The sequence below is a fragment of the Scardinius erythrophthalmus genome (genome assembly GCF_964197995.2).
Source record: "Scardinius erythrophthalmus genome assembly, chromosome: 19".
NCBI classification, from domain to species: Eukaryota; Metazoa; Chordata; class Actinopteri; order Cypriniformes; family Leuciscidae; genus Scardinius; species Scardinius erythrophthalmus.
The window spans coordinates 15519061-15546782 of NC_138239.1; the positions used below are offsets into that span (position 1 = coordinate 15519061).

General features: G+C 39.2%; 2 protein-coding genes across 2 annotated transcripts; one reads left to right on the forward strand and one right to left on the reverse strand.

The window, feature by feature from the left end:
• Nucleotides 1-633: 633 nt before the first annotated feature.
• nrde2 (NRDE-2, necessary for RNA interference, domain containing) lies at nucleotides 634-15930 on the reverse strand. Its single transcript, XM_081393980.1, has 15 exons — nucleotides 15809-15930; nucleotides 14788-14903; nucleotides 13521-13632; nucleotides 12888-13055; nucleotides 12418-12561; nucleotides 9744-10230; nucleotides 9252-9660; nucleotides 7845-7978; nucleotides 6021-6144; nucleotides 5568-5740; nucleotides 4973-5365; nucleotides 1989-2920; nucleotides 1193-1334; nucleotides 1038-1109; nucleotides 634-917 (listed from the first exon to the last, which is right to left on the reverse strand). Exons 2-15 carry the CDS (start codon nucleotides 14846-14848, stop codon nucleotides 792-794), a joined length of 3477 nt encoding a protein of 1158 aa, XP_081250106.1. The 5' UTR covers nucleotides 14849-14903; nucleotides 15809-15930; the 3' UTR covers nucleotides 634-791.
• Nucleotides 15931-16559: 629 nt separating this feature from the next.
• calm1a (calmodulin 1a) lies at nucleotides 16560-27481 on the forward strand. Its single transcript, XM_081347312.1, has 6 exons — nucleotides 16560-17081; nucleotides 22624-22654; nucleotides 22829-22972; nucleotides 25540-25646; nucleotides 26031-26166; nucleotides 26430-27481. The coding sequence occupies exons 1-6, from the start codon at nucleotides 17079-17081 to the stop codon at nucleotides 26456-26458; spliced, it is 450 nt and encodes a 149-aa protein (XP_081203438.1). The 5' UTR covers nucleotides 16560-17078; the 3' UTR covers nucleotides 26459-27481.
• Nucleotides 27482-27722: the final 241 nt, after the last annotated feature.

Sequence of the window (27722 nt, forward strand, 5' to 3'; positions counted from 1 at the left end):
ATGTAGTTCCAGAGCCATTTAGTCTGCTCCTCATGACATTTCACAGTGAAATGAAAAGAATTAGCTGTGAAGAAACTTTTGTACTTTTCCACCCCCAAAGGTGCTGCTGGGTAACACTTAAGATGTTATGACATCAGTTCCAATCTCATACTTTTGAGACTCATAGCAAACCCAAACATTACAGTGACAAAAATACTGAATGTTTGGACATTTTGGATGAAAAATGTAATGCAATAAGCATTATAAAACCCAAGTTTCTTCCTATCACCAACAATTTATATCAGTTAAATCCACATCTTAAATTTCAGGTTCAAATCCAGCACTTCCAGCAGCTAGCATGGGGAGATGAAAAGAAAGTTGCAGTCTAAAGATCAATTTAAAGCACTGCAACAACCTCTTGGTATTTCAAGATAATCCTAATCTGAGGTTGTAAATTTGTGGGTCAGATCCAGGACACAGGACAGACAGAAGGTATTGATGCCCTCTGCTGGCCAAAACAGTCTGCTGATTATAGCTGGCTTGAAACTTTAATTCTAGAACCAACCAGGTCACTCAGCTAGCTGAAACACACTACAAACAAACCATGATAAACTCCCACACACACATTCCATTTAAAAGAAGACAGAAAACGTAATTTAAAATGTAATCATTTATTCCCAAAATCATGGAAAAATACATTCAACAATGCATAAAAATAAATAAAATCTGTATTTTTTTCAGAGATTAAGTCTCTGTTGGTTGGTGGTCAGAGGTTACTGATTTCTAGTGTATTGTGGTAAGGGTTTGGATGGCTACTCCTCCAGCAAGATGTCCACCTCCTCCATGGGCACTCTCAGACGCAACTCCTTCTCAGTCATAAGATCTAAAAACTCTTGCACACGTTCAGGAAACAACTGCACGGCATCCATGTACAAGCCCTGCAGACATACACACATGCACTTAAACTGTAACATACACATTGAGAGGCTGAAAATAAACGTGTTAAGTGTGGAGACATTGTCACAGTAACACCTGTGTGTGAGTCTAGTGAACCTCACCTTTACCCAGGGCACTTCCTGTAGAGCCTTGTAGAAGATTCCACTGCCACTCTCTGCAGTCCCATCACATACCTGTAGAAAACACACAGGGCATCAGCTGGTTATTGCTGGGTATTTCTAAACATTTCTAAATTGTAGCTTGTTTACAACTTTACCATGAAGTTCAGATACATTCTCCACAGCAGAGGACAATGGGCCCCGTGTTCTGTTGCTGTAGCAGTTTCAAACAGACAGCGGATACGGTTGCTAAGACCAATCACGGGCTGGCCGGGGAGAGCTTCTCCAGGATGACGAGACCTTTGTTTAAAAAAAGAAAACAGCTTGTGCTAATAAACCAGGGGCCAGTGGTATAATCTGAGCCACTATGTTAAGACTGTTTCTTAAGAACTAGATAGACCAACAAGCAGCTAGTCAAGGGGAAATCAACCTTACTTTTTCAATTTGAAGTAGACCAAACTACCTTTTTTAAGTAACTGATTTAAAAAAAGTTAGGACCAGACTTGAAGAAAAAAAACGTTTAAAACTAGTCTAAGCAGTTTATGCAACCGGCCACAGATTGTTATTAATCAGGTAGTTGGCTAACTAACTTGAACTAATTGGCTCTGTGAGAATCTCTACCAACTGCTCCTCCACAATGGCGGTAGGGTGACCTGAATGAGATCACTGACTGTAGGAAAAAATGTAAAAAAGGCTGCTATAGCGGCCCTTGCTGCAACACTCAGAATGCAACACACTTGTGTCACATTTTGAAATCCATTTCGACACATTAGCTACGATGTGTTAAATTGGGCAGCGGCAGAAGTGTTTGTGTTCACGCACTAACTATGCAACACAACACCAAACAAAATCAAGACCAATCCAAACCCAACCAAAATATGAAACAAGAAAACAAAACCTAAACCGAAATGACAAGAAAACAAAAAAGCTCACGAGAACTCATTTTTTCCTCACCTCTGCACAGAGTCCAGAAGCTGTTTGAGTCGTTGTTCTGCAGTGATGGCGAATAGATAAGGCACAACACTGTCAGTTTTCTTTGCCACACTGTGGAAAAACCTTCGGGCACGGCCTGCGCTGTGAAAGCGGTTCTCTGTTTGCAGGTAGAGATGCCATAACAAGGCGCTGGAGGGCAGTAAGGAGATGGCATCTGTAAGTGCCAGTCTTAGCCGGGAAAGAGGAAACACATTGGTGTTGGTGTGGTGGCGTAGCAGTGCTGCATGCTGGACAGCAACAGACTCCCAGTCTGCAAAGACCTTGCATCTCCTCAGAGAATCATCTGTCACTTCTGAATTCAAGTTGGTGGGAATCAGTTTTTGGATGGCATGACTGTATACGGCATCAGCTGCATCTATCCCCATTGTCAGGTACTGAAAAAGCCCGAAGCATCCAACCAGGCTGGATGTCCTGCGGCGTTTCTTTGGAGCTCCAGCATCGCTGTCTGTGCTCTGCTCAGGTAAAAAGCTCAACAGGGCCTGCTCATAGGCCTTCCTGGCCTTCAATATGGCCACCGGGTTGATCTGGCCAGGGAAAGGAGTGTAAGCAGCACCCTCGGCTAATTTAGTGAGAATGTAGACGGCTTTGGAGGAAGTGGAGACTGTCCCACCACTTAAGGCCTGCTCTACCTCTAACTGGGCATAGAGAAAGCAGAGGTTGCAGAGAACAGGGTCATTAAGACCTCTAGATACACCCATGCCCAAGGCAGTGTCAAATACGTTGCGCGCCTCTTCCAGGTTACCCAGAAGCCACTCTAGATAGGCATACTCTCTCCAAAGTGCCAGACTTCCCCTGTTATCGGGCTGTTTTAGCAGCCGTTTCGCTAGTCGTTTACTACGCTTTCCCTGAGACTTCAGTTGCCTTTTATTTCCACTGCGTAAACATCTCAGCACCTACAACAGAAAAGCAATGAAGAAGGTTACAGAATGATGCAAACATGGAATTAAAGAAGTACAAATTACGACGAATTTCACAATAATTGTTAAAAAATGTCAGAGCCGTAAAATTACTATATTAGGGCTGTCAAAGTTAACGTGTTAACGCATGCGATACTTTTTTTCAGTTTAATGTGTTAAAAATATTTAACGCAGCATCCGTTTTTATGACCACACTATCATTCATCCAAGTGCTATTAAACCATTCAAACATGATAAAACGCAAAAATCTGTACTGGCTTGCTGTCTGTGAAGCGGTTCTCTGTGAACAAACACCTGAAATGAACGTACAAAATGCAGCTTCAGACAGAGCGCCAGTGCCGCATCGAGTTCTCTTTCGTGCTTGAACGGACAAAAACACAAAATTATGTAAAAATTCCCGTTTTGTCCAGTATCCTTGTAAGCACAGTCTTAAATTAGTTAAAAAGTGTTGAATTAATGTAAAGAGTTGTGAGAAAATGGGATGCGTGTCAGATCCACATCATCTGTGCCTAGGGTTGGGTATCATTTGGGTATTTTAACGATTCTGATTCTGCATATCGATTTCAGTTCTTATCGATTCCTAATTTTGATTCCAGTAAGGTAAAAAACAAAAACTTAGATCTTAGAAGTCTTATTGCAAAACATTTCATTGTAGCTGAATACCATGAACAAAAATCAACAGGCTAAAGAATACTGACACACAGAACTTTTGTCTTTGGTTTGTCAGTCAGGAATAGCGAGTGAATTTTTTGTCTTTTGTTGTTTGATTAATGTTATTATAGAGACTACAGCAGAAATATTTTGCTGCCGTCACTTTAAGAGCTGCATGGATCCAATATACTGTTACACATGCATTTTCTTTGTAAACCGTTTACGTTCACTTAAGAAATAACCATCAGTGTTTAGGATATTTTGACATATTTTTGTGTGTATTTGTCCGTTCAATTGCAAAAAGACATGGAAGAGAACACGGTTATACAGTATGAGAGGCGGCTTTCTGTGTGCTCGTTTTGGATGGGTGTAAAGCACAGAAAACGTCTCCTTGTGCTTCAATGGTTTAAAATCACTTTCTAAGCATGCACTTTGGATCTGTGTGCAGCACAGAAAACAGCGTGCAGGTCTTCTTGCACTTGAACGGTTTAAGTCATATTAAAATGTACACAAAGGAATCGATAAGAGGAATCAAAATGCGCACGTCTTATCGAATCTCCAGTTTTGGGAATTTTGGAACCAGGTCTCGATAACCAACCCTATCTGCGTCAGGTCTTAAAGTGAAAGCAGCCTAATAAACCTGTACGTTTTTTGTGCATTTTAGCAAGTCAGGTAAAATATGAACAGGGCTGAGTGGGCCAGTAAAAAAAAAAAAACCTTAGCATTGATCCCTGATATATTAAAGGCACAGCTAAATATGACATTTATTGGCACAATAAAGTTCACTTAAATTAAAAGTATATAAAATTATATTTTTAAAGCCTATTAAATGTTAAAATTGTTTGCTTTCAATTATACTGTAATGTTGAATGGCAATAATTAATGGCTTTAATAAATATAGACAGTGATACTGGCCTTCATTCACAGTGCTTAGTAAAAAGATGCCATTAAACAAATATTTAAAATATACTGTCTTTATGTTGTTATTTTGGAGATTCAATGTGAAACTATTACAATATATTAAAAACTTTAATGTTATGTGTGATTAATCGCGATTAATTACAGAAAAATGTGCGATTAATTTGTTTGTTTGTTTTAAATCGATTGACAGAACTAATTCATATTCATATAATTCAAATGAATCACATGATTATGATAACATATATTATAGGTTTTTTTAATTGTCATGATTTTTTATAATTATGATAAAAAATTATAATGATAATAATTATTATGAAAATAATGTTAAAATGTATTGTTTTTTTATTGATTTTGCATGTAATATGACTGTCAATTCTTTCTGAGATTGTATAATGAGAAATATCTATGAATGCAGAAATTATGGTTTATCGTTTTTTCTTTCTCACACACACAGACCTTGAGTTTCTCGTACTGCAGCCAGCAGAGAGTAATAGCAGCTTGATCCTGTGCGGAAACGAGCGGGAGAGCTTGCTGTAGAACGTTCTGGAGAAATTCCTCTCCTGCCTTACACAGCCCTGCCTGCCTCTTGCCATCACTCAGAAATGTCATGTGACCCACTGCACAGATCCCAGCCATTGGGAGGTCATAAGAGGTCAGAGGTCGCTCCTGGTCTGGGCCCTCTTCAAGGAAGGCGAGATCGTCCAGTAGAATGTTTGAGGAAGAGGTTGTAGAAAACTTTTCTGAAGGTCCAGGCAGACCTAGGAACTGCAGGAATGACAGGATCACCTGCAGCTGGAGATCTGGCCTGTCCACACGAATCAAAGATGGGCCGATATCATCAAACAATACCTGCATGGACAGAGAGAGTTTATGCACAATTAGAACATTCATAACATCTTGCAAATATTTTGGCTAATATTAACTGCATTACACAAAAAAAATATTGTTGAGCATATAAATCCATTTTGCAGAAATTTCCCTCAACAAAAATGCAAAAACATCAGCAGATTTAATATGGGCTAACTCATCAGGTTGTCAACAAAAGTCGCACCTGCCTGTCGGGGTCCTCGCAGTCCTCTTCTGATTGGCCCTTGGTTTTATCTGGTCTCCATGGCAACCAGTTGTTTGCCTCACGGGACGTCTCTACATCTAACCAGATCTTCCATTTAGGCCTGGTCTTGTCTTTGATCTCGGAGTCCTCCTGCTCTTCTTCATCTTCATCATCTGCAAGCCATAGAGTTCACTGTAATGGTAGCTCTCAGAATCAATAAAAACACTTTGTCTTGTAATTGTGCATCAGTTCTGAAAAAAACTTGTGTTGACAACTACTTATGTTTTTATCTTTATTCCATGATATGACAAGCATTCGCTATTGCTGTCCGTGTAGTCAGAAATACCAAACTTAAAAATGCCTTTGAACCAGATGCTGAACCAGCAGCTACATTATATAGTACACTGGCAATTATCTCCATCTGTGTGTGTGTACTGTGTTTGGTTAGAACACCTGGCTCAGGTGGAATCACCCATCCTCCTCTCTCCTGCTGAAGCATCCAAGCATTCCATCCCCGAGCCCCCCGCTCCCCTATCCTGGGCTCTCCACTGTCCCAAAATGGCTCAAAAAATTCCACCTGGACACACAAAGAAATAGAAAAGATTATAAATGTCCTAAAAAACACAAGTAGAACAACAAATAAAAGCTAACAATCCATCAAATTTCCCACACATATAGATTTTCATGAATTTTCCATTCATTCATGATTTTTTTTTTTTAAACTGTTTTTATAGAATTTATACCCTTTCTTTATGAAATATTTAGAGCTAAGCATATATAGAAAATCTAAATTTGCCATAATAGGGTTCATGCCTTTTTCAGTCTTGGGTTTTAAAATACTGATATTTCCTGGTTTTCACTGAGCAATCCATTTGTAGAATCACGGTACGACTCTCATTCACATAAAAGTGTCATTTAATTTGCAGTTATCACACTATCCCCCGGTTTCACAGACAAGGCTTAAAGGGTTAGTTCACCCAAAATGAAATGTGTCATTAATTACTCACCCTCATATCGTTCCAAACCCCTAAGACCTTCGTTCATCTTCGGATATTAAGATATTGCTGCCTATGGGTGGTTCAGAAATTTCATCAAAAATATCTTAATTTGTGTTCTTACGGGTTTGGAATGACATGAGGATGTGCAATTAATGACAGAATTCTCATTTTAGGGTGAACTAACCCTTTAAGCTAGTCCCAGACTAAAATGAATGTTTGAGCTGTTTTAACTGAAAGTAACTTACACTGACATATCTTAAAACATGTCAGTGCCATTGTTTTGTCTCAAGATGCACACTAGTAACGTATTTTTAAAGGCATGTTTATAAAAGCTACTTAAATGTCCTAATTAAACTAAGGCCTAATACTGACTTAATCTAAGCTGTCTGTGAAACCAGGCCTAAGTGCCAAAACTACCTCATACTGCAGTACCAAACTCAACCAGCACCAAGAACTTGCTCAGCCAATCAGAGAAAGACACCAGGAGTGGTAAGCCAATCGCAGGATGACAGGATGATTAATGCAACAGTGATGTGCATGTCACTAATTGATATCTCCTAAAATTTAAGGATAAGAAATGCAAAGAAACAAAAGGTTCACGGTTATTTACCATGAGTAAGAATGTGAGGTGGGTATAATTTGAGCAATCAATCACAGACTGAAATGCATATCAGGTTTTTAATAAATCACCAACAATCAGCTTCTGAGCCTATCAAGTTCATGTTGAAAGTGTCTTGGACAGGGCGTGATCGGACTTTCTAGGACTCTTTAGGTCTTGCTCAGCAGAATGTGTATGTGGCTGTAGACAGGAAAGATATTTCTGCTGTTAAAGAAAAAGTTTGTTTTAAAAAGCAACAGTGCATGTGAATATGCCTCTTCAGCAAATCCTGTGACCGAAACGAAGAGGCCAGAACAACCACAGTTTCACATTAACACCTCTTCCTGTACAATACAGTATATATAGTTATGTCTCGGTTGTATATACTTTTAAATTATTAAATATTTTTATTTTGTTTATCTTAAATGGACTGTTTTAAGGAAGACCAGTATAATTCCATTGGTTTCGGGCTCAACCTGACCCCAACAGGACACATTTCTTAGGGGGTGCTGACATAAGATGCGTTCATAAACAATGAGACAGAGTGCAATCGAATGAAACAGAATGCCAAAGACGTTCATCTTAAGTTGTATGGCTGTAGCGACAGTGCTTCAAAGGAAATTAATTAAAGGATGCAACTTTCACAACAGGGTTTTAATGCTTTTGTATGTGTTTGTATACCTGCTGTCTAGTGGGCAGATCTTTCACACTGTCTGGCTTGAAGAAAGTGAAGTCCAGCAGGGCTTGGAAGAGACACACAGCTTTCTCTGTGTGACCTGCTTGCCGCAGGAAATGGCACTGCTGTAGGAAGATATCTGCCAGAAAAGAGAGAATACTTTGTTTCACTTGAATTCTGATCATGGATATTAAATATATACCTGAAATAACAACACTGAAATACTTAATACTGCACTGCCACTTCTGAACACAAGAGGGAAGCACAGTCACGGAGCTGTTCCCTTAGAGGAATAATTTACCCAAACATAATCTTTCACTCACCCTAATGCTGTTCCAAACCTGTATGATTATATATATATTTTTTTTTTACCCAGGAAACTTAGAAAGGATTTCTAATTTCAGAACCTCAGATGTGCTCTTAGTATTCAACATTGGCCCCTCACATTACAATAACAATGTCAGACCTTTATCTGTATTGCACTATAGACATTAGACCTCATAATCAGTCAGGTCCAATCTATCTGTGTAAAATTAATTGCATAGTATGAGTGTAAATTTCAGCTCAGCAAACGTGGGCCCTGGGAGTGCTGATCCAGATAAAGGCTGCACATTGACCCGACCTATCGAGGTAATTGTTTAATTAGGCTAATTGAGAATCCAGTGATAGAGAGCACAGAACAGCAAGGGGTCTGGCTCAAAATCTGATCATCCATCCACACACACACACACACACACACACACACACACACACACACACACACACACACACACACACACACACACATTGATTTTAATGGCTGTTAATTTCGGCGAATCCCAGTGCGGGGAAACCCAGGACAGTGATGTTTGTGTTATGACTCACTGTCTGTCTCTCTCTAAACAGACCCACACAATACACCCTCTAAACTAGCTGACAAACAACATGTCAGTCCACATCAAAAACACAACATCATCACCTTTTACTGTTGCCCGCCAGTCAATCCCTGCCCCACACACACACACACACACCAAAATGTACACTTGAACAAATGGTACATGAGCTGCTTAACTTTACAAATATTTATATACACACACACACACACACACACACACACACACACACACACACACACACCAAAATGTACATTTGCACAAATTGTACATGAGCTGCTTAACTCTACAAATATTTATGCATGTAATCAAAACAAGTTTACAGTTTCCACCCAACTGCTGTCACAGCAACATGAGGGGAGGGAGAAAAAACAACAACACCACAGATGCAAAAGAAATAAAACCCAAACTATGACGATGCAAAAATGATCTGAGGACACTAAGGAGACATTAGGAAGACCGTGGTGGAAAATCTGGACAGTCCAAAAATAATACATTTGGCAAGTATCTACAATTGACAAGTAAAAAATATCACTGTACCCAAGAGGCCTTCCTGTGTGCCTGGAAGTGGAGGGTGAGACACCATACTGCCATCCTGGACTGCACTGAGCGTGCTCAGACATTTTCCGAATACGCCGTTGACCTTTGACACTGAGAAAGTGCTGAAATGACTCTGTGTGAAGAGGAGGTACTTCCTCCATAAAGGGGCACTGTTTGGATGGACAAACACTAGTTTCTTCCACTCTTTCTGCAGGACGGCAGGCTCCCATAGTTCCTTGCACAAGCAGAGTTTCTCCAGTTTCAGGTCCACGTTGGCAGGGTTACTTTCCACCGCCCTGTCCACTATGGACAGCTTCTTCTCCAGCACAGCACGAAGAGACATCTTTCTCATGTCACAGTCGCCGTCACTGTCAGCGTAGAAAGACCCAGAACCGAAGGCCAGCTCATCCTGATCAGAGACAAAAAGAGAGACTTGTAAGATAGGTATAAAGCAAACTATTAAAGTGGTCCATTTCATCTCTGGAGGCCTACCTGGAAGTGTACGAAGTCCAGCCACATCTGGATGTCTGTAGGATTCTCCCGTAGCTTCCTGTTAAACTCCTCCACCCGTGCGCTCAGAAGGGTGCTGCTGCTTCCTTGAACCTTAACGCCCTGCTGATCTCCCTTGACTTCCGTTTGACCCTTGCCCTCCGGTTGACCCTTGCCCTCCAACCACAGAGAGGTTCCAGGGTCATAGATGCCGAGCGGATTGACCCATGATACAGGTGCCTGGGTGGAAGAGCCCTGCTCTTCAGTGCAGGCTGGGAGCTTGATGTAGGAATCAGAGGTGGCGGCACTGCCCTCAGAGAGTCTGGGCAAAGCCGGCAGACTATCTGACCGGAGCCGCTGAAGGGTGGAAGGACAGAAATAGCGCTCAGGTTTCTTGACCACCCGCTTCTTTTCTGGGCCTCTGTCGGCCCAGTTTACATCCTGCATCCTAAAGTCCAAACCTAGGCATGAGTCTCCCTTCCTCTTATACCTGAAAAGCAGAAGAAAAAGTGACAAGTTTGAATTAAATTGGTGGAGAACCTCTACGCTCTCCCCCCAAAATCAGTGCTGAAAACATGAAGAAAGATTTAGATTCCATCTGGGCCTGCTGACAGATGAAGGACAAAGTAAAAACAGGAGTTGGCAGGTGACTGAGGGAGTATAAGATAACTTGAGAATGTGAAGGAAAGAGATCGAAGACTAGGGATATCTAGGATATCCTCTTCGAAGCAGCACTTGACCTTCTCAAGAAAAGAGTGCTGGGGTGCACCTCGGTAAAACATCTCTTTGTGCATGATACCGATCAGCTTTAGAGCAGTGTGTATGGGGGCATCTGTATGAGAGGGGGGTGTCGGGAGAGAGGGGCGATGAGAGAGAATGTGAGTATTGATTGTAGTCTCTTAAGTTACAGATGGCAGCTTTGACACCAGATTAAAGCTGATAGAAGCTGGAGAACTGCCAGGCGTGAGATTTGTTGCCTCTGAGCAGCTAATAAACCCTGCACTAAAGCCAGCAGTGCCAGAACACTGGAGTAAATAATATCCAGAATGACACTTACGAAGAGCAGGGGCGCCGAACTTTAACTACAGCTGCAGTGAGTGCATTTACATTGATAACTATCAAAACCTATAAAAAAATGCAAGAAAATGGCATTTAACTTCTTAATCTAACTTGCTTAGATTAAGCCAGTATTATGCCTTAGTTCAATTAGGTTATAGCTTTTATAAACGTGCCTTAGAAAAAAACATTACTGATGTGCATCTTGAGAAAAAACAATGGCAGTGACATATTTTGCCCCTTTTTACAAAATAAAAAATAAGTCTCTGATGTCCCCACATATCTTTTTTTATAGCATGTTAAAATTGCCACTTTTAGGGTGTGAGCAAAAACTGTTTATGTGTTAAATGCAAATGAGCTAGTGCTCCCAGCACCCTTTCAAGACGAGGGCGGGGCTTCAAGAGCTCATGCTCCGCATTTTATTGCTCAACAATAAAACAGGACAATCTCATGCACTGAAAATGTCAGAAACTGTCAGTAACAGTGTTCAGCCTTATATGTTCGAACCAGAGCTTGCACATGAAGTGTTGGCATTGGCCCATCTTTCAGAATAATTTTTTTTTTTAAACCAGCGTTGAAAAGACCCTCGTTTGTGAAGCAGTCCGGCACAAAATGATTGGCGCAAATGTATAAGACTGTACTGATTTTCTTCGGGACATTTCATTCAAAAATTCAATTGAACCACAATGTCCTCAGTGATTCAGATGGCGGGTCTATGGAGACTCTTATGTGAGCGTTGGTACATCCCAAAACATACTCTTGTAATGCCTCTTTGCCCCAGACATTATGGGAATAAAAAATAGTGAGTGGATTTTTTACCATTATAGGCTGATTGTTCTCACACACATCGGTGTTCAAACACTTTATAAAAGTGAATTTTGCTTAATAGGTTCCCTTTAAGATATGCCAGTGCAAGTTACTTTCAGTTAAAACAACTCAAACATTTTAGTCTGGGACTAGCTTAAGCCTTGTCTGTGAAACCAGGGGCATATGTTTATCGCCTCTTTAAGATGAATCACTTGTTGAATTCCTTAATTGTAAATCGCTTTTGATAAAAGAGTCAACTAAATGAACAAATGTAAAATATAAAAAATCTAGGTTTTACTCAAGCCATTAATAAAACTGTTAAAGATGTTTACATAACCTCACACATAGCAAGTTATTAAGCATTATTGGTGTAAGATGTGAATGTAAACACACTGCATGTACTCAAACTTAGATCTTAATTACAAAATAACTTTAAAAAAAAATACACAATTCAATTTAGCAGATATTCGCAGGAAAATCCCTTTTGCATGCCATGCACGCAAGAAACTTGCGCGTATACAAGAAAAGTTTCTTGTCCACATGTAGATATTTTTTTCTTGCAAATATCACATTTAAAAAATGTAGACAGAAATGATCTACAGAACAAAGTTTCATTTTTGTTTAAAGTTTGTTAATTGGTGAAATTGCAGAGAAAAAAAAAGAATAATGCATACTTATAGTGCATACTTTTTATAGTGCTTCCCTGGATTATGGAGAGTTTGGCACCTGCTGCTGCCACCAAACAGAAAGAATGAAAGAGGAGAGCATCTATGTGTGAGACAGACAGACACACAGAGATGGTGAGTAAGGTTACCTGGCTATGTCTCCTCTATAAAGGGATTTGTATTCCCAGTTGGCACGGTCAGCTCTCCTGTCGATACAGAAGGGGGAGTCAGTGGGGGTCTGGAGGTCATCCAGCCACATAAAGGTCTCGCTCATCCGAACCTGAGCTTCCTCTCTGCAGCCAAGAGGATGAAAGACAAGGACATTAAAAAAACACACACACACACACAAATAATTACAAATTCAGGGTTAAAAGTGTCTTGAATAGACACTAGAAATGTGGTTGAAGTTTTGTATACTGCAAAGTTCTAAAACAATGCAAACTGAACAACCTTTGAAGGGAATTGGCTAATATTTTGCACAAAAAGACACACATCCTGCTTCTGTTGTCTAGAAAAGAGCTGCATATTCATTCTGCTAAACGTCTACTTTAATGTTTAATGTAAGAAAGTAAGGTGAGTACATGACAGAATTTTGCTCAGGATTTTTCTATGAACACACCTGTCGGCATTGTCCTTTTTTAACAGGTCGCTGGGGTAAATGGTGTCGGATTCAGAACCACTGCTCTCAGAATTATCTCTGCTCCTCTTCTTGTGTTTTTTCTTCTTCTTTTTCTTTCTCTTCTTCGATCTGCCATGGCTATCTTCTCTCTCTGTCCGCTTCTGCTCACTGAAGAGACATAAAAAAAAAGAAAGTTATCCTCTCTGATAAACAGAAATTTTTAACAAGAAAGTTAATACAATAGTGTGTTTAAATGCGTGTATGTGTACATTTCAAGCCTGGTCTATAACAGGCATATAGTATTATATTACTGTACATAATACATGGTTATTGTAATAGCCATTACAAGAAACATTATATATGTACAGATTACTATACTTGTGCATGACATTTTAATGTGGGAAGGACAATGAAATATTTAGCTAAGCTTCAGCTTTAGTTGAAGTTAAATTAAAATTGTATTTTTGTTGAATGCATATTTTATTTGAACAAGATTTACTTTGAAATCAAATAACTGACATATCCCCTTTTGTAATCTATTATGAGGGTTTTTTAAATCACACATTAAGTTCCACACAGGTGATAAAGTGAATTTATTGAGTCAATAACTGCACTGCGCAAGGATCAGATGACCTTGTGCCTGCTAGTTCCTCTGCTTGCACTCTGTCTGTGGCACGCTGGTGAGTCTTCAAAGCATCTTCTCTGTTGAAGCTCTGATTACTCAGCCATTCCAGATCTGCTGGAGCTGAGAAAAGAAACAAGTCAAACCAAATTAGTTCTGCCGGCCTCTTAAGAACTGAATAAATCAGTCAATCATGACAGACAGCCTGTCCAAATGAAGCGAAACCTCAGAGGAGTGCATCTGATGTGATTCACACACACACAAAAACTGTCAGTTAAAGAGAGTTGATTCCCTTAAGCAGAGAGAAGGACAGAAGCAAGATGCTATCTGTTACTCTGTGGACAACCTGGGAAAGAGCCAGATGCATTGCTGACCTGGACGATATTCTGCACAAATCCCCCACGGCAGCAAAGGTGATCTGCATGCAAGAGCAGTTTGTTCTTTTCTACTGTACTCAATGTGAGAACGGTCCTTTCCCAATAATTTGATATTGATTAGTTGGGATATGCATCTTCATCTAGCTAACCGCTCAAAGGAACCACTCATACAGAATGGCTGACTGATTACATTGTGTTGAACTATAGCCAGTTTTTAGCATACAAGATCATTTGTTTGTGCAGAATATGTGCTATATCTATTGCTCACTTTGAACAAACCCTATGCATTAAACTTTGCCGTGTAACTTGTCCAGAATGTTTGTGTATGGATATGAATGACACATTAAATCATGCGACTTCGTGATAACAGGTGTGTTTTTGCCTGGAAATCAATAAAACGTGAAATACCCCATACACTTACATTGGTATAATGTACCCTGGCTGCCATATCACTGAGACATGAAGGCTCTTTTGCACAGGCAAAATTGTTTTCAGAAAAATTAACTGCTAAAATAAAACAGTAGACAGTTTTAATCTTAAAATGATAGATGTTTTTATGCTTGAAATGATTTACATTTTATAATATTCTAAGTGACACCGTACTGAGGAGTAAAGATGTGCAATGCAGTATATTCCAAAAGTTTCACCATAAATCGCTGATCTAGAGGAAATAATACTACTACAGATGATTCTATACTTAAAATATAATATAAAGGCTACTAAATATTATTACTGTTGATCAATTGCAATGCAGTTGCATACTGTTATAGTATATCAAGCAGCAGTTGTAGAATAATCTGCACAAATGTTGTTTCGTTTACAGGTTATCTTTCAATAATGCACCATCAAGTGCACCTGACCTAATCTTGTATGAAGACTTGAAGCAGGTCAGAGAGCTTACCTCTATCCTCAGCAGAGCTGTTAATGGCTGACAGTCCAGCGCAGGACGGAAACAGAGCCATGTTGTTTCACTCAGTTCAAAACAGACGCGCGCCGATTGCGTCATCCGTCTGCGACCTAGCAGGAACACATGCAGTGATGAGAAGTCCGACTCATTTATGCGAATCGGTTCTTTCGAACAATATAAATTATTCAGCAATTATTTTATGTCATGACATTATTACAACATACTTGCAGCCTTGATTCATCTCATTTAGAGCAAAAATAAAGAAAAAATATATATATACACACACACATATATATATATATATACAATATATATAAATATATATATATTACAATTATTCAATTAGCAAACAATACTAAAGTTAATATTTTTTGCATGTTTTAATAAAATGCTATCCATAAATGCCAAGTCTATTTCTTGCGCGTGTTGGTAAAAATGTCACACAATATAAGTCATATTTCACATGAAGTCATATTAAGTCGTAAACATATTTCCAGTTTGATTATTTTGTAACATTTCTGCTATTAAAGTAAACTCCTCCTTGTCAGTTAAAATCACCCAAATCCAATAATCTTAATATCATTCATCACATTCATCCAAATTACGTTCGAAAGACACGGTTCTGGGTTCAATTAATCAATGAGAAAAAATGAATAAAAAATCGGGTCCCTTTAAGATTTCTGATAATGAATTTTGGGGAAATGTTTTCCATGGCGATTAGGAAATTTTATGCACTTTTGTTTTACCGTTAAATATAAGAACAGAAGTTTGTTTATTATAGTAACAGTTTTTTGCATTTAGTTAGCAAATGTTTGGTCCTCCTAATAAGTGTTATTCTTTCATTCCATAACGGATAGATACATGTATTTATTTCCGTTGTCGCAACCTTAATTTCATCCAGTATTATTTATTGTCCAAATTGTTTTTTGTACAAAGAGGAGCAGTCTGTGTTTAACACAGCTTTCTTGGGAAAACTCAATTAAACCTTAACTTTCTTGAAGTAAAGAAGGCTCACGGTGAGTATATAATATGAGATCTGATCCCGGGAGAGAAATTGAATCAGCCCTGTCTTGTCTAACCGAAGGGTTTGTTGGCCCGCCGGTTCCAGTGCTGCGTGATCCGGGACACACAGAGCGCAATGGCTTGACGCATTGCAGGTCTAACGTAACCAATCAGAGACTCTGTTACAGTCACGAGCGGATTGCGGGTCTCAGCTGGCCAATCATAAAAGCTGTGACATGCTGAGTCGAAATCTCTCCAGCGTCAACAAAGGCACTGAACTTGATGCAAGTAATATTCCGACGAAAGAAACTAGTGCCTTTTTGAGAAGTAGTCCCTCAAGATGTAAAGAGTTCTTAGATTATTTATAGTAATGTGGCCATAATAAATTACTTTTACAGGTTGTCGATATGTCCTTATTTTTTATATATAGAATCTGTGATTTTTAATTAATAAGTGACTTTTTAAGTCGTCTCCTATATTCCTAAATGTATTCAAAAACACGCTATGGTGTGATGAAGAACAGAAATAAAGTTAAAACAATAATTATAATATTATATTAATATAACCTATAATTATTTTCATGTTTTATGTACTACTTATCAATGAACATTTCGTTTTCAAATGTAGGCAAACTGTTCACTGGGAATTGTTTAAATTAATAAATTAATTAAGAGACCAATTACTTAATTAAGACTAATTACTTTAGATTTTAGACACGCTGTGAGAAGTATGGGTACTTTATCAAAATATCTTTGTGCATTGTTACTACAACAATGAAGTGTATGTGAATATTTCTTTCCCGCAGTGTTCATATTACTTATTATAGGCTACTAAATACAATAACAGTGTTAGGCCTATACATGCAGAAGAATGTAAATATGCTGTTTGTTTTCTTGTAACAGTGCTGAAACTCTCATGACATTTTCATATAGACCTACCAGAAAATGTCAGATTTCATGTACTAAAATACCGGTGTATATAATACATTTCTCCAAATAGAATTATTGCGTTTCACAAGAAGACTTTTCTTCTTATAACTAGACATTTTCCCTTCTCGGGACTGAGGTGGTTATGATAATTAGATGGGCGGGGATTGTGACTGCACTATGCGGAAGTGAGTGATAGGGGTCCGTACGGCGGAGGAATACACAGATGTATATAGAACCGGATCACCTTCAATACTCAGCGAGCGACAGTCGCACGGTGGAGCTTTCAACTGAGAGCGGAGCATCGCTGCAGTCTAGTGTAGATTTACAAACCTTGCCTACTCTCCAACCTCAGATATGGTACGTATAAGCTTTTATCATACACTAATCGTTTATGAAACGGTGTTAATCGTTCATGTGTTTAACGCTTAGCGATTAATATGCAGATACGACTAACCACCTGCTTGCTTGCCACTGCTGCGTTTTGCGCTCGTGCAACAGCAAATTTAATTTCATATGCATTAGAATCTGCTCTGTATTTCAATGCACTTCGCAAGAGATGGTTGCGTCCGTTTATTATTTTGAACGTGTTGCAGTGTTATTGATGTCATAGTGCGGCAGGAAATGTGACATATGCGTTTTATTATGGTGTGATGTGCTAGACAGCAGCAGACATGATATGATCAATGCTCATCTCCTATTAAATAAAAACACATTGTGTTTGCCTTCATATTTGCCGTGTATGAGACAATATTTGCTTTGCTTTTGCAAATGATTTTTGCTATAGACATAATTGACAGCGCGTGGACAAATCAGGCCAGTCTTAATAGAGAGCATGGAAAGACCTTAAAGGATTAATTCTCCTAAAAAATGTAAATTAAATCATCATTTACTCGCCTTTATGTCGTTACAATGCAAACCCGTATGATTTTATCTCTTACCTGTAGCGCAAAAGATGTTAGAATGACTGGCTCCGTGGCCATTCACTTTCATCGTGTTGAAAAAGATGCAATGAAAGTGAACGGTGACTGGGACTGTCAACATCTCCTATTGTGTTCCACAGAAGGAAGAATCGTCATAAATGATTTCAAAAGTTCAATATTTGGTTGAAATATTTCTTTAAATGTTCAGTGTAATGAAATGAATGAGATCTATTTAGCAGAAGGTGTGTTGGCTGTAGATGGTCATAGTTTCATTTTTTAAGATAAGGCATTATGACATGCATATGTGACCTTGTTATTTATCTCAACTCCTTTTTTTTTGAGCTTTTTATTATTAAAGTTTGCATAACTTTCAGATCTGTCAAAATAAGCCGGGTTAGAATTGCACATTGGCTTTATTCATTGGTTGGCAGAACTTGGCACTAACATATTTGATTCATTTTGTGCTGTATTAACTTAATGCAACAGGTCTTTTTGTAATCTGTGCTCTTGACTTTGTGTACACTATTTTTTTTTTCTCATAAGAGCTCGAAATGGAGCGCATAAATCATACGGCTGTATACCAAATGAGAAATAAACAAACCTTTGTTCAAATGGTGCATTTTAGCTCAAGAAAGCAAACATTGTTCGTGAAGCATGGAAAGAATGTCCCGAGTGAGTTCAACAGAAGTCAATACTGACTCAATGAGTCCATACAAATGTTTCTGTTTCAGCTTCTCCACAGCATGCTGCCAGAAGGCTCAGTGTTTAAAAAAAAAAAAAGAAAAAAAAAATCTTTAGGTGCTGTTTGGTGAGAATTGTCTCAGTTAGTTCTTTGATGAACTATGATTGGTTAGTTGCTGAGAGGTGTCTGAGGTATCTGTTTCCTCCCTGGTTGCGTCTTCAGGATCTTTCTGACCCTGTTGCAGCTCTAATTTCATTGTGCTGCCTGTGCATGCAACTGTGCCATTAGATTCATTGGGTACTTGTGGGGAAAATAATCATGTTTTTTTTTTTTTTTTCACCCATCATTTAAAACATTCTAGCAACAGTCCGTGCTGCTTTATATTCTATGGGGTGTACCTCTGAAATGACAGTCATGCTGAACTGCTTGAATGCTAGAACAATAACTGCAGTCTTTTACTGTGTATAAGAGCTCACCAGCTGTCCAGTGTTCAGTACTGGATTAAAACTCTAACTCGCTTATCCTAAAGAATTTATTGGGAAACCTTGTAACTAAAATTGACAGATTAGCCTTAAAAGTATGGTTAATTCAGGGCTCGCTGTCTTTACGGCACACAGTTGGTGTGGCTCATAAGGAAGCCGCCTTCACAGTTGTGGTCGTGAGTTTATATTAAGCCATCTTCCTGTCTTGTGTGTGAAGTTGTGGAAATATTGGTATTTGTTTTGTGCATAAAGACAGTTACTGGAACTAGACCCGGTAGAGCATCAGTGTGGCGGCGTGATGGTTCAGGGCCTCAGGGACTCCCATTTACATGGTGTGAAAGTGGCAATACCACACTCATTATCAAACACTGGGCGTCCTGAGCGCCAGGCCAGCCTTTTCTCAGCTGCTTCTGCCGCTTGGCGGCTCATAAATCAAGGCCAGATTCCAGGCAACGTAGCGCAGCGTTTCAGATCCAGGCCAAATTCCTGGCAGTGGTGTGCAATGTTTGAAGCCTTGCTGGATGGCAAATAGCCTGGAAGGTTTCCAATTGAGGTGCAGGATCTTGTTCTCCCCTCCCATCAGCTTGAGAGAAGAAATTATCCTTTATGGGCAGGGCCAATGGGGAATCTGTGGATATGCATATTCTGGGGGGAAATCTGCATAAGAGTTCTACACTTTTATTGGTGGCTGAAAGCTTCAAGTTGTTGAAATGTTTATTGGATGAACACAAATGTGGATATTGTTACAGATTTCCTTATTAGTTTTGATTGAATTTGGTTTGATTCTGATTAATTTGGGTATATTTAATCCTATAATGGATTATATTATACATTATAATGTCCATCAAACCAGTAACTATTTTTTAACTATTCATTAAAGTCAAAATGTAATTAAAGTTGACAATTACTACTTTTTTTTTTGTGACATTTTTCTTTCGTTTCCTGAGAAAAAATGTTAATGCACCGCATTAAATTGTTTATTCAAAGCAAAAGCAAAGAAATAACAAATGTCTGTAAAAACAAAAATAGTGGATAATGTTTAAACTAGCATTTATGAATCAAATATAATTTTGTAAATTGAAAAAACAAACAAAACAGCATAGCAGAATTTATGCAGTTTAATGCAAAGAGCCAAAGCATTGATCACAGTGTACTTTTTGCGTTTAAAACCATGAGATGCAGTGGAATGGGGGAAAAAAGCCCACAAAGTCTTGAGACGTATTTTAAAAGTTGAACTTCTTTTAACTTTACATGGCTTTATAAACATACAGGCCTCTTGTGCGAGACGCAAAAAGAGTTCTGGGTGAACGACTTGTTATGGTTTTGACGTAACCAAGATCTTCATTACATTGAGCTTCTCTATTTCTGCAATGTTTTGAATGAACAACGCAGCAGTGCCACATTTAGTGGGTACAATTGGGTAGGCTGACAAAAACAGCTTGCATCATCGCATCTCACATGCCATTGAGAAGGCTTTCTGACGCACCTAACATTCGAATGCACTGTTTTTGCATTTGACCGTGGAAACAATCACAGCAATTACCAAACAAGAAAAGTCAATTTCCGATGGACAAAATCAACCTACATTATTTTCTCACTTAACAAGCCATATTACAAGCCATTTTTTTGCTTCATGTTGACTTTTAAAGGAATTGCCTCATAAGATTAATTAAAGCTAGCAGAGCTTTTTTTTGCCAAGCTTTGCGGGAATACTGTTGGTGCAACCAAGGATAGAGAGGAGTCATCACTCTTGCACATATCACAACTTTTGATAAGTTTGTTCAAAAGTTTGTTGATGGTATTTTTTTATTCAGAAACTTGATCTTCCTGTGAAAATGTCATAGACTTCTCTGGTGACATGCGGGACTTCTTCAATCAGTTCATCCTCATAAACCCCAGCCCTTTCTTACAATTGACCCCAAGCTCACATTCAGATCAACAGCCAATGAACCCTGTGCAACTTTTTTCTTTTTTCGATCATTTCCAACCCTCATGTAAGTCACAATATAGAATAAAAGATGTGTTACATTGCGACTTTACTAGCCAAGGTTTTAAGGGTAAAGGATGTATGTTCATATTTAGGTTACATTTCAAGGGAGTTAAGGACAGCACACTAATTGGAACAACATGTGCCGAGATCCCTTGCACAACAGCATAGTCATAATAGGGCAGGAAGAGACCTTTGTAACTCTCCAGGTCATAGTTTGTCCCTACCTGAATTTGAAGGATCCTTAACCCTCAGGCTAACAGGACCCTTAGGGAGAGACGCATGAGAAAAATGCATTTGATCACAAGCACATTGAGACAGGTGAGATGATGCATCCACGCAGGGAAAAGGAAAACCTGCCATTGTGTTCACAGACGAAGAGGTGTTGGCACAATTAGCAGAGATGTGATGCCACTCAGATGGTCAAAGAGATATAAATGTAAACCTACAGCTTGCTGTAAACTGAGATGACCACAGGAGCAGGTAAAGTGACGAGCCGTTTGATTTTGACAGACAGGCCTTAATACCCTTCTTTGATTTAGCTGTCACTCTGTGTACCTGCCGGTCTATCTCAGAATACTTTGCTTGAGTAACCCGATGGGACGCCCATTTGACTAATCTCAAATAATGTAAATGATCCCTGACCCTCGGCTTTGTAACCGTAGTGAGCTGCTGACATTAAGCTTCTCAAAAAACGGCCCAATATCTTGCTGTACGATACCCAATGCGGCCCAGGAGGTTGGTACAATAACATCGGCCTCAAGGGTCAGGTGATCTCTCTCGGGGTCCGTTGTTCTTCAGCCTGATCAGCCAGAGTCACCGCTAAATGCTTCGGGTAACGTCTGCTCAAAGAGACCAGAATGCCTCCAAAGAGACCCATCCTCTACTCTGAGAAGAACTCTGTGTCGTTATCCATGGTCTACGATCTCCTTGACCAGCAGCAGTTCTTTTATAAAGAGCTGATCGAGCTACAGGAGAGAAACTACAAGTCATTCATGCAGATGCTGGTGGACTCCACCAACAGCCGCATTGACAGCGTGGTGCGAGATGTACAGGATTTGAAGAACTGTCTGCAGCAGTGCAGGACTGAGTTAGGGGATGTCAGACGCCAGGGCACACAAAACGCCAAGCGGGCCGAGTGTCTGGCAGAAGGACTGGTGATGGTTCGAGGAGTGGTGGAAGGCCTGACCTCATTGAAAAGCCCTAACGTTGAGGTCAAACCCAGGAAAGCACCAGTAAAAATGGACAGGCAAGATGTAAAGACAACTGATGGCTGGAAAAACGAACCCAAAGCAAAGAGGCTGGTGGCTGACCTGACCGATATTCAGTTTGATGGCATAAAGGTTGCATTAGCATTAAGACACTTTTGTCTCTGAGTACATTTAACTGTTTTTGTTGTGGCCTTTAAGGAGATTTATATTCACCATTAGTTTTTGAATTGGTGGTCAAAGTGGTGTTTTGTCTTGTATGCTGGAATTGATTGGTTAATCTGGGACCTTGAGTTTCTAAGTGGAAGCTTTGGGTGTCAATATCAGGAAGTGACGGCAGATGAAGTAGATGTTTATTTTTAAAGAAAGCTTTATGAATAGCATTTATGGTGCTGCAGTATTTATTTCTTATTCATGTTATGGTCAAGCTCTTCTATTCCTGTTTTTTTTTTTATATTTTAGACTGTGGGTGTGTGGGTGTGGTTGTGGGTTTCTTGATGACAGGACATTTGTGCCTTTAGTGTTTGCTCAGTTCCACAGTAAAGTGTACAATAAAAATAAAATGAGTTATGTTTATGAAATCCGTTATCTAATCACTTTTTTTTCTTCTCTATTTCCAGGCTGACCAACTCACAGAGGAGCAAATTGCTGGTAAGCCAATCCGTATGCTTGTGTTGTATACATGCCCTGAAATTACATCAGTGCCGAGGATGAAAGTCACATAGTAGCTGCTTACTATCAGCACACCTGCGCTTCATTCTGAAAATAGTTTCAAATGGGCATATATACGAGGTTTAAATGTTGTTTTCATCCATTTCCTTACAGAGTTTAAGGAGGCTTTCTCCTTATTTGATAAGGATGGTGACGGTACCATCACAACCAAAGAGCTGGGCACAGTGATGCGTTCGCTCGGTCAGAACCCCACGGAGGCCGAACTGCAGGACATGATCAACGAAGTGGACGCTGACGGTGAGTTGGATTCAGTTCAGACTTCAGGAATCATTGATGGATCCGATTGCAACAAACAGTAATGCTATCAGGATGTGCTATCGATGCTATTCTAAGGTCTAGAGTTAGCCTAGTATTTGTATCAGCGTAGTGTAGTCAATCAGCTGTTTGCGAGAAAAAAAAAAAGACAAAATGTACATAATTTATATATTACTTATTTATATATTAAGTGTCTAACAGCAATATCAAGTATTCAAGTAAACATCTAAATATTGTAAACATACAAAAGATTTATTTGGCTTTATTTTAGTGTATAGATCTGATATTGACATGCATCACAATTGTTTATATTTCACTTAAGACATTACTTAAGAATACGTTCCCTTTTTATTTTATTTTAAAAATCAAACAGTCTTATCTTCTTTTCATTTTATTATTGACTCACTCATTAAACTCACTTATCCTAACACCTCTGTACAGAGAATCTCACATATCGTTCCTGCCTCGTAATGTTGACCTTTGACCTGTATCGCTCTGTGTGCAAGCAAGCTTTCAAATAGCACCAAATATAATATGTCTGGGATGCCTCTCTTGTTACAGAGCTGATGTAATTAGTGTTCCAGTAGGCTATGGTGTCTTTAGAGTGTCTTTTAGCGCTAGTATAGCGTTTTGTTAGATCACGCAGAGCACGTTGGGTTTCTGATATACTGATTATTTGCAGATGGTATTGTGCGGAGTCGTTTTTGTAGGTCAGACAGCAGTAAAGCCCGTTGAATAACAGCAGGTAATAAAGACCTCATGGAATCCTTTACATAATCCACTTTGGCAGTGGCGGCGATGGAATCGAGAGAGTGTTTGTGAAGAGCTCCAGTAAGGAGAACATGCAAAGTGAAGAAAAACACACACACATACGCAACCACGTGTGCACACCCACATTGTCAGATTACACACGCAGTGTGAGCCCTCTGGGAATGGCTGTAGTGATCATTTTCACACACGCATGCACACAGGAGGATGTCATATTTGTTCTGTGTAATGGAAATGTCTCACCTCAGCTTGGTTAAACCTCGAGGGTAGCAAAACACCCATTTCAGCCTGAAAACCCCTGAACTGTTATTTTTCCAGCCTTGTTTAGATTCAAATTTGCAATGCACCAATATTAAATTCCAGGCCAGAAAGAGTTTATAAATGGCTGATAGTAAAATTCTGCATTATTTTATATAATATAAATTAAACATAAAAGTGAATTTAAGCATCACATTATAATGTACAGAATGAAAAATGAATGCTAAAGATTACATTTAACTGTGTAATTACATTTATTAGACTAGTGTTATAAACATTAACTTTAAATGTGCAGTACTATGTAATATTGACAGCTAGTGGCTGAAATGGGTACTGCAGTCCAAATTCAAAATATTGGAGAGAGTTGTTTCTTCCGCCTCTCCTCATCAGACTCAACACTCAGGCTGGTTGCCAGATTGAGGACGCGCAACAGGAGCGAGCGCAGTTGACAATAGAAAGCGCTGAGCTTTACACTGTAAGTTGATCAGCTAATGTATACGTTTGCAATGTTTTATTGACGATGCTTTTTTAGGTCAGGTAGAATCGGCAAGTTCGCTTGCTGGATTCCGTGGCTGCAATACGCTGTGTTTTCCGCCATCTGGCAACCTGGGGTGCCGAAATAATATTGGGTAAATTGACGGTGGACGGGATCACACAGACCAAAACAAAAACAGACGTTCTGACACGGAACACACATTCAAAGTAGAATAACTGGTTGTTGCATTGTTTTTTGGATAAAGAAGTTTTTGAACTTAAAGGAATAGTTCACTTTAAAATGAAAATTCTGTATCATATACTCACCCTCATGTTGTTTCAAACCTGTATGAATTTCTTTCTTCTGCTGAACACAAAGGAAGATATTTAGAAGAATGTCAGTAACCAGGCAGTTTCTGGGTCCCATTGACTTCCATAGTATATTTTTTTCCTACTATGGAAGTCAATGGGACCCAGAAACTGTCTGGTTACTGACATTCTTCTAAATATCTTCCTTTGTGTTCAGCAGAAGAAAGAAATTCATACAGGTTTGAAACAACATGAGGGTGAGTATATGATGACAGAATTTTCATTTTAAAGTGAACTATTCCTTTAATCCTAAATCTCTGCAAACATATTATGGTATTATTATGCCTTAGTACAGTCAAAAAAATTACATACAGCACCTTTAAATGAGCGTAAGATGACAGCAAAGGTAATAGAAGTAAAAGAAAAAGATAGAAGAATGAGCATTAACAATTTAAAAACTCTAATATTGATATGTTGTGCATCAATAATTGAATGTTTTATCTCACAGTATAAGAATATAGTTTCCTGATACCGTGCCCGTACAGGGTTTTGTGCATCCAAGAGAGTGTTGGCTGTGGTTCAACTAGACCCAAACTCACTAAATGTGTGCTATTAGACCTCATTACTCCTCATTATGCCCTGTTTACTGCTCCACTTTCTTTTCCTGCATTCTGCTTCCTGGATGCTTTTTCTGAGCTTTATCTCGGACCAGATCTGATGATTTTCTCTGTTTCTTTCAGGTAATGGAACCATTGACTTTCCTGAGTTTTTGACAATGATGGCCCGGAAAATGAAAGACACGGACAGCGAGGAGGAGATCCGTGAAGCGTTCCGAGTGTTTGACAAGGTCAGTGCTTGCTGAAAACAGGGAAAGATTATGTTTTTGCTTCCATGGAAAGAGTGAGGAGGCAGGAAAAAACAAAACTTGGAAAACTAAATAGCAAGCCCTTGTTCCACATAAAGCTGGTTTCAAGCGATTCATGGTGCAATCATTTCCACAGTCATACATATTTCCTTATAGCTTTGCAGGGATATTTGATTGTCAAAGTTTAAGAAAAATCATCATTGGCCTCTTTTGCTTCCATTTGTTGAATGTTACCCTTGTTCCCTCTGCATTACGCCTTCACGATACGTCATTGCTGATTTCAAAATCGCCCACTTTGGGTTTAGTGCTTTAATATTTTTAAAAGCATGACACGGCTTACTTATTGATCTTGTCTATCTCTGTCAGGACGGGAACGGCTACATCAGCGCAGCAGAGCTTCGCCACGTCATGACAAACCTGGGCGAGAAGCTAACGGATGAGGAGGTGGACGAAATGATCAGAGAAGCTGACATCGATGGTGACGGTCAGGTCAATTACGAAGGTACGACGCAGCTGTGTGCTTTCCTGATTATCTGGAAAGGGTCACCGTTTTATGCAGATTAATATTACTTTTATGAATTGCCAATTCAATTACAATAATGTAGTTTGGATTTGGATGACGCAAGATTATTTGCGTGTATATAAAAAAAAAAAAGGAGATTAATTTAAAGGAGCAGTCTGGAACCTTGTAGGTTTTGTGCTTTGAGTTGTCGTTGTGGTCTTATGAGTGTCATGTCTGATGTCCACTTCTCTTTCTGTCCACAGAATTTGTACAAATGATGACGGCAAAGTGAAGCTCTTCTGTTCTCTCCTGACCTCTTTAGAAGACAAAAAAAATCAGTCAAATGTTTTACTTACCTCTTACGCAAAAATATTCATTTATTCATACTGTTTCTGTATAGAAAAAACTGAATGTTAAAAAACAAAAATGTCCATATATAGAAAAAATATATGAAAAAAAAAAAAAAAAAATAAACCAAAAAAAAAAATGACATAAACAAACATAAATTACCTGCATGTACTGGTTAGTGGTCCTGTTCCCAAAGAACTGCTTAGACATCTACAAAAAGATCAATCAATTAATCCTGATATCAAATCTTCAGAAACTAAAGTAAAAGCATCTGGTGAACTGCTTAACTGGTTCCATTTGCTAGTGGCGATGTTTGGGCTGGCCAATCGTCTTCTACTTCCTGTTTCTGTTCTACATGCATGCAGCTTGAGTCTGGAGCCGCTATTGGGGCGGAAACCTCAGCGATGTCTGTCGGAGTGTTCAGGGGGTGAATTTAAAAGAGGGTTTAATATTGTTTGGGGGAGGTGGGATTGGGTGGCGGGCGGGTTTTCAGAATCTGCATAGAGGACGAATGAATGGGACCTTTGCAGTTTGCTTCAATAACTAAATAAAGAGATATTTTTAAGAAAAATGAGCAGTTAAGAGATTTTAAACTATGTTTGGCATGTCAAGATATTTGGAGTTTTGTTTCTTTGTGCATTGTGCCCGATAGTAGGGGCGTTTAGTGGGAGGGACTGGCTTTGGAGTTTCAGGGCGTGAACTTTCACCTTACGTGGAAGCGTTTTTGGGGTAAGGGCAATGGTGACTGTACCATAAATGTTTTATCTTTAGTTTTTCTCTGGGCTCTGACTGTGAGCGTGTCGATTACTCTTGAGAGTGCAAAAGAGGGCTTTGGCTGCCAGGGGTTTGTTTCGACTGCCCACCTTCAGTTCTGTTTATGTTCATTCCAAGTTGTATATGCTTGTCTTTTGATTTTTTTTTTTCTTTTCTTTTTTTCAATAAAAGAACATGAACTCGAAGCTCTCAACCTTGTTTGTCCTTTTTGTCATCCTCTATTGGAACAAACATTTAGGGAAGCTTTTGCAGCCAGCCTACAGAAATTGCCATGGCAACCGCTCTCTTTTTCTGTATGTCTCAGTATATACGTGTCATGTTGCATGAGCACTGATCTATCCAAGCGCAGGCTTGAGCGCGTCTGTCTTTGGGGATTTTAGGGGTTGCCTGGCAACCTGGATCTATGGCTCTGGTGGATGAGGGAGATATCAAAA

Excerpts from the sequence above, each read along its gene's own strand:
- nrde2 (XM_081393980.1), bottom strand. The coding sequence starts at position 14,848 with ATGGCTCTGTTTCCGTCCTGCGCTGGACTGTCAGCCATTAACAGCTCT. Across the intron at positions 13,056-13,520 it reads GAGGAACTAGCAGGCACAAG|TGAGCAGAAGCGGACAGAGA; the intron begins GTCATCTGATCC and ends ATGTCTCTTCAG. Across the intron at positions 5,741-6,020 it reads GGTGATTCCACCTGAGCCAG|ATGATGAAGATGAAGAAGAG; the intron begins GTGTTCTAACCA and ends TATGGCTTGCAG.
- calm1a (XM_081347312.1), top strand. Across the intron at positions 22,655-22,828 it reads CACAGAGGAGCAAATTGCTG|AGTTTAAGGAGGCTTTCTCC; the intron begins GTAAGCCAATCC and ends ATTTCCTTACAG. Across the intron at positions 22,973-25,539 it reads CAACGAAGTGGACGCTGACG|GTAATGGAACCATTGACTTT; the intron begins GTGAGTTGGATT and ends TGTTTCTTTCAG.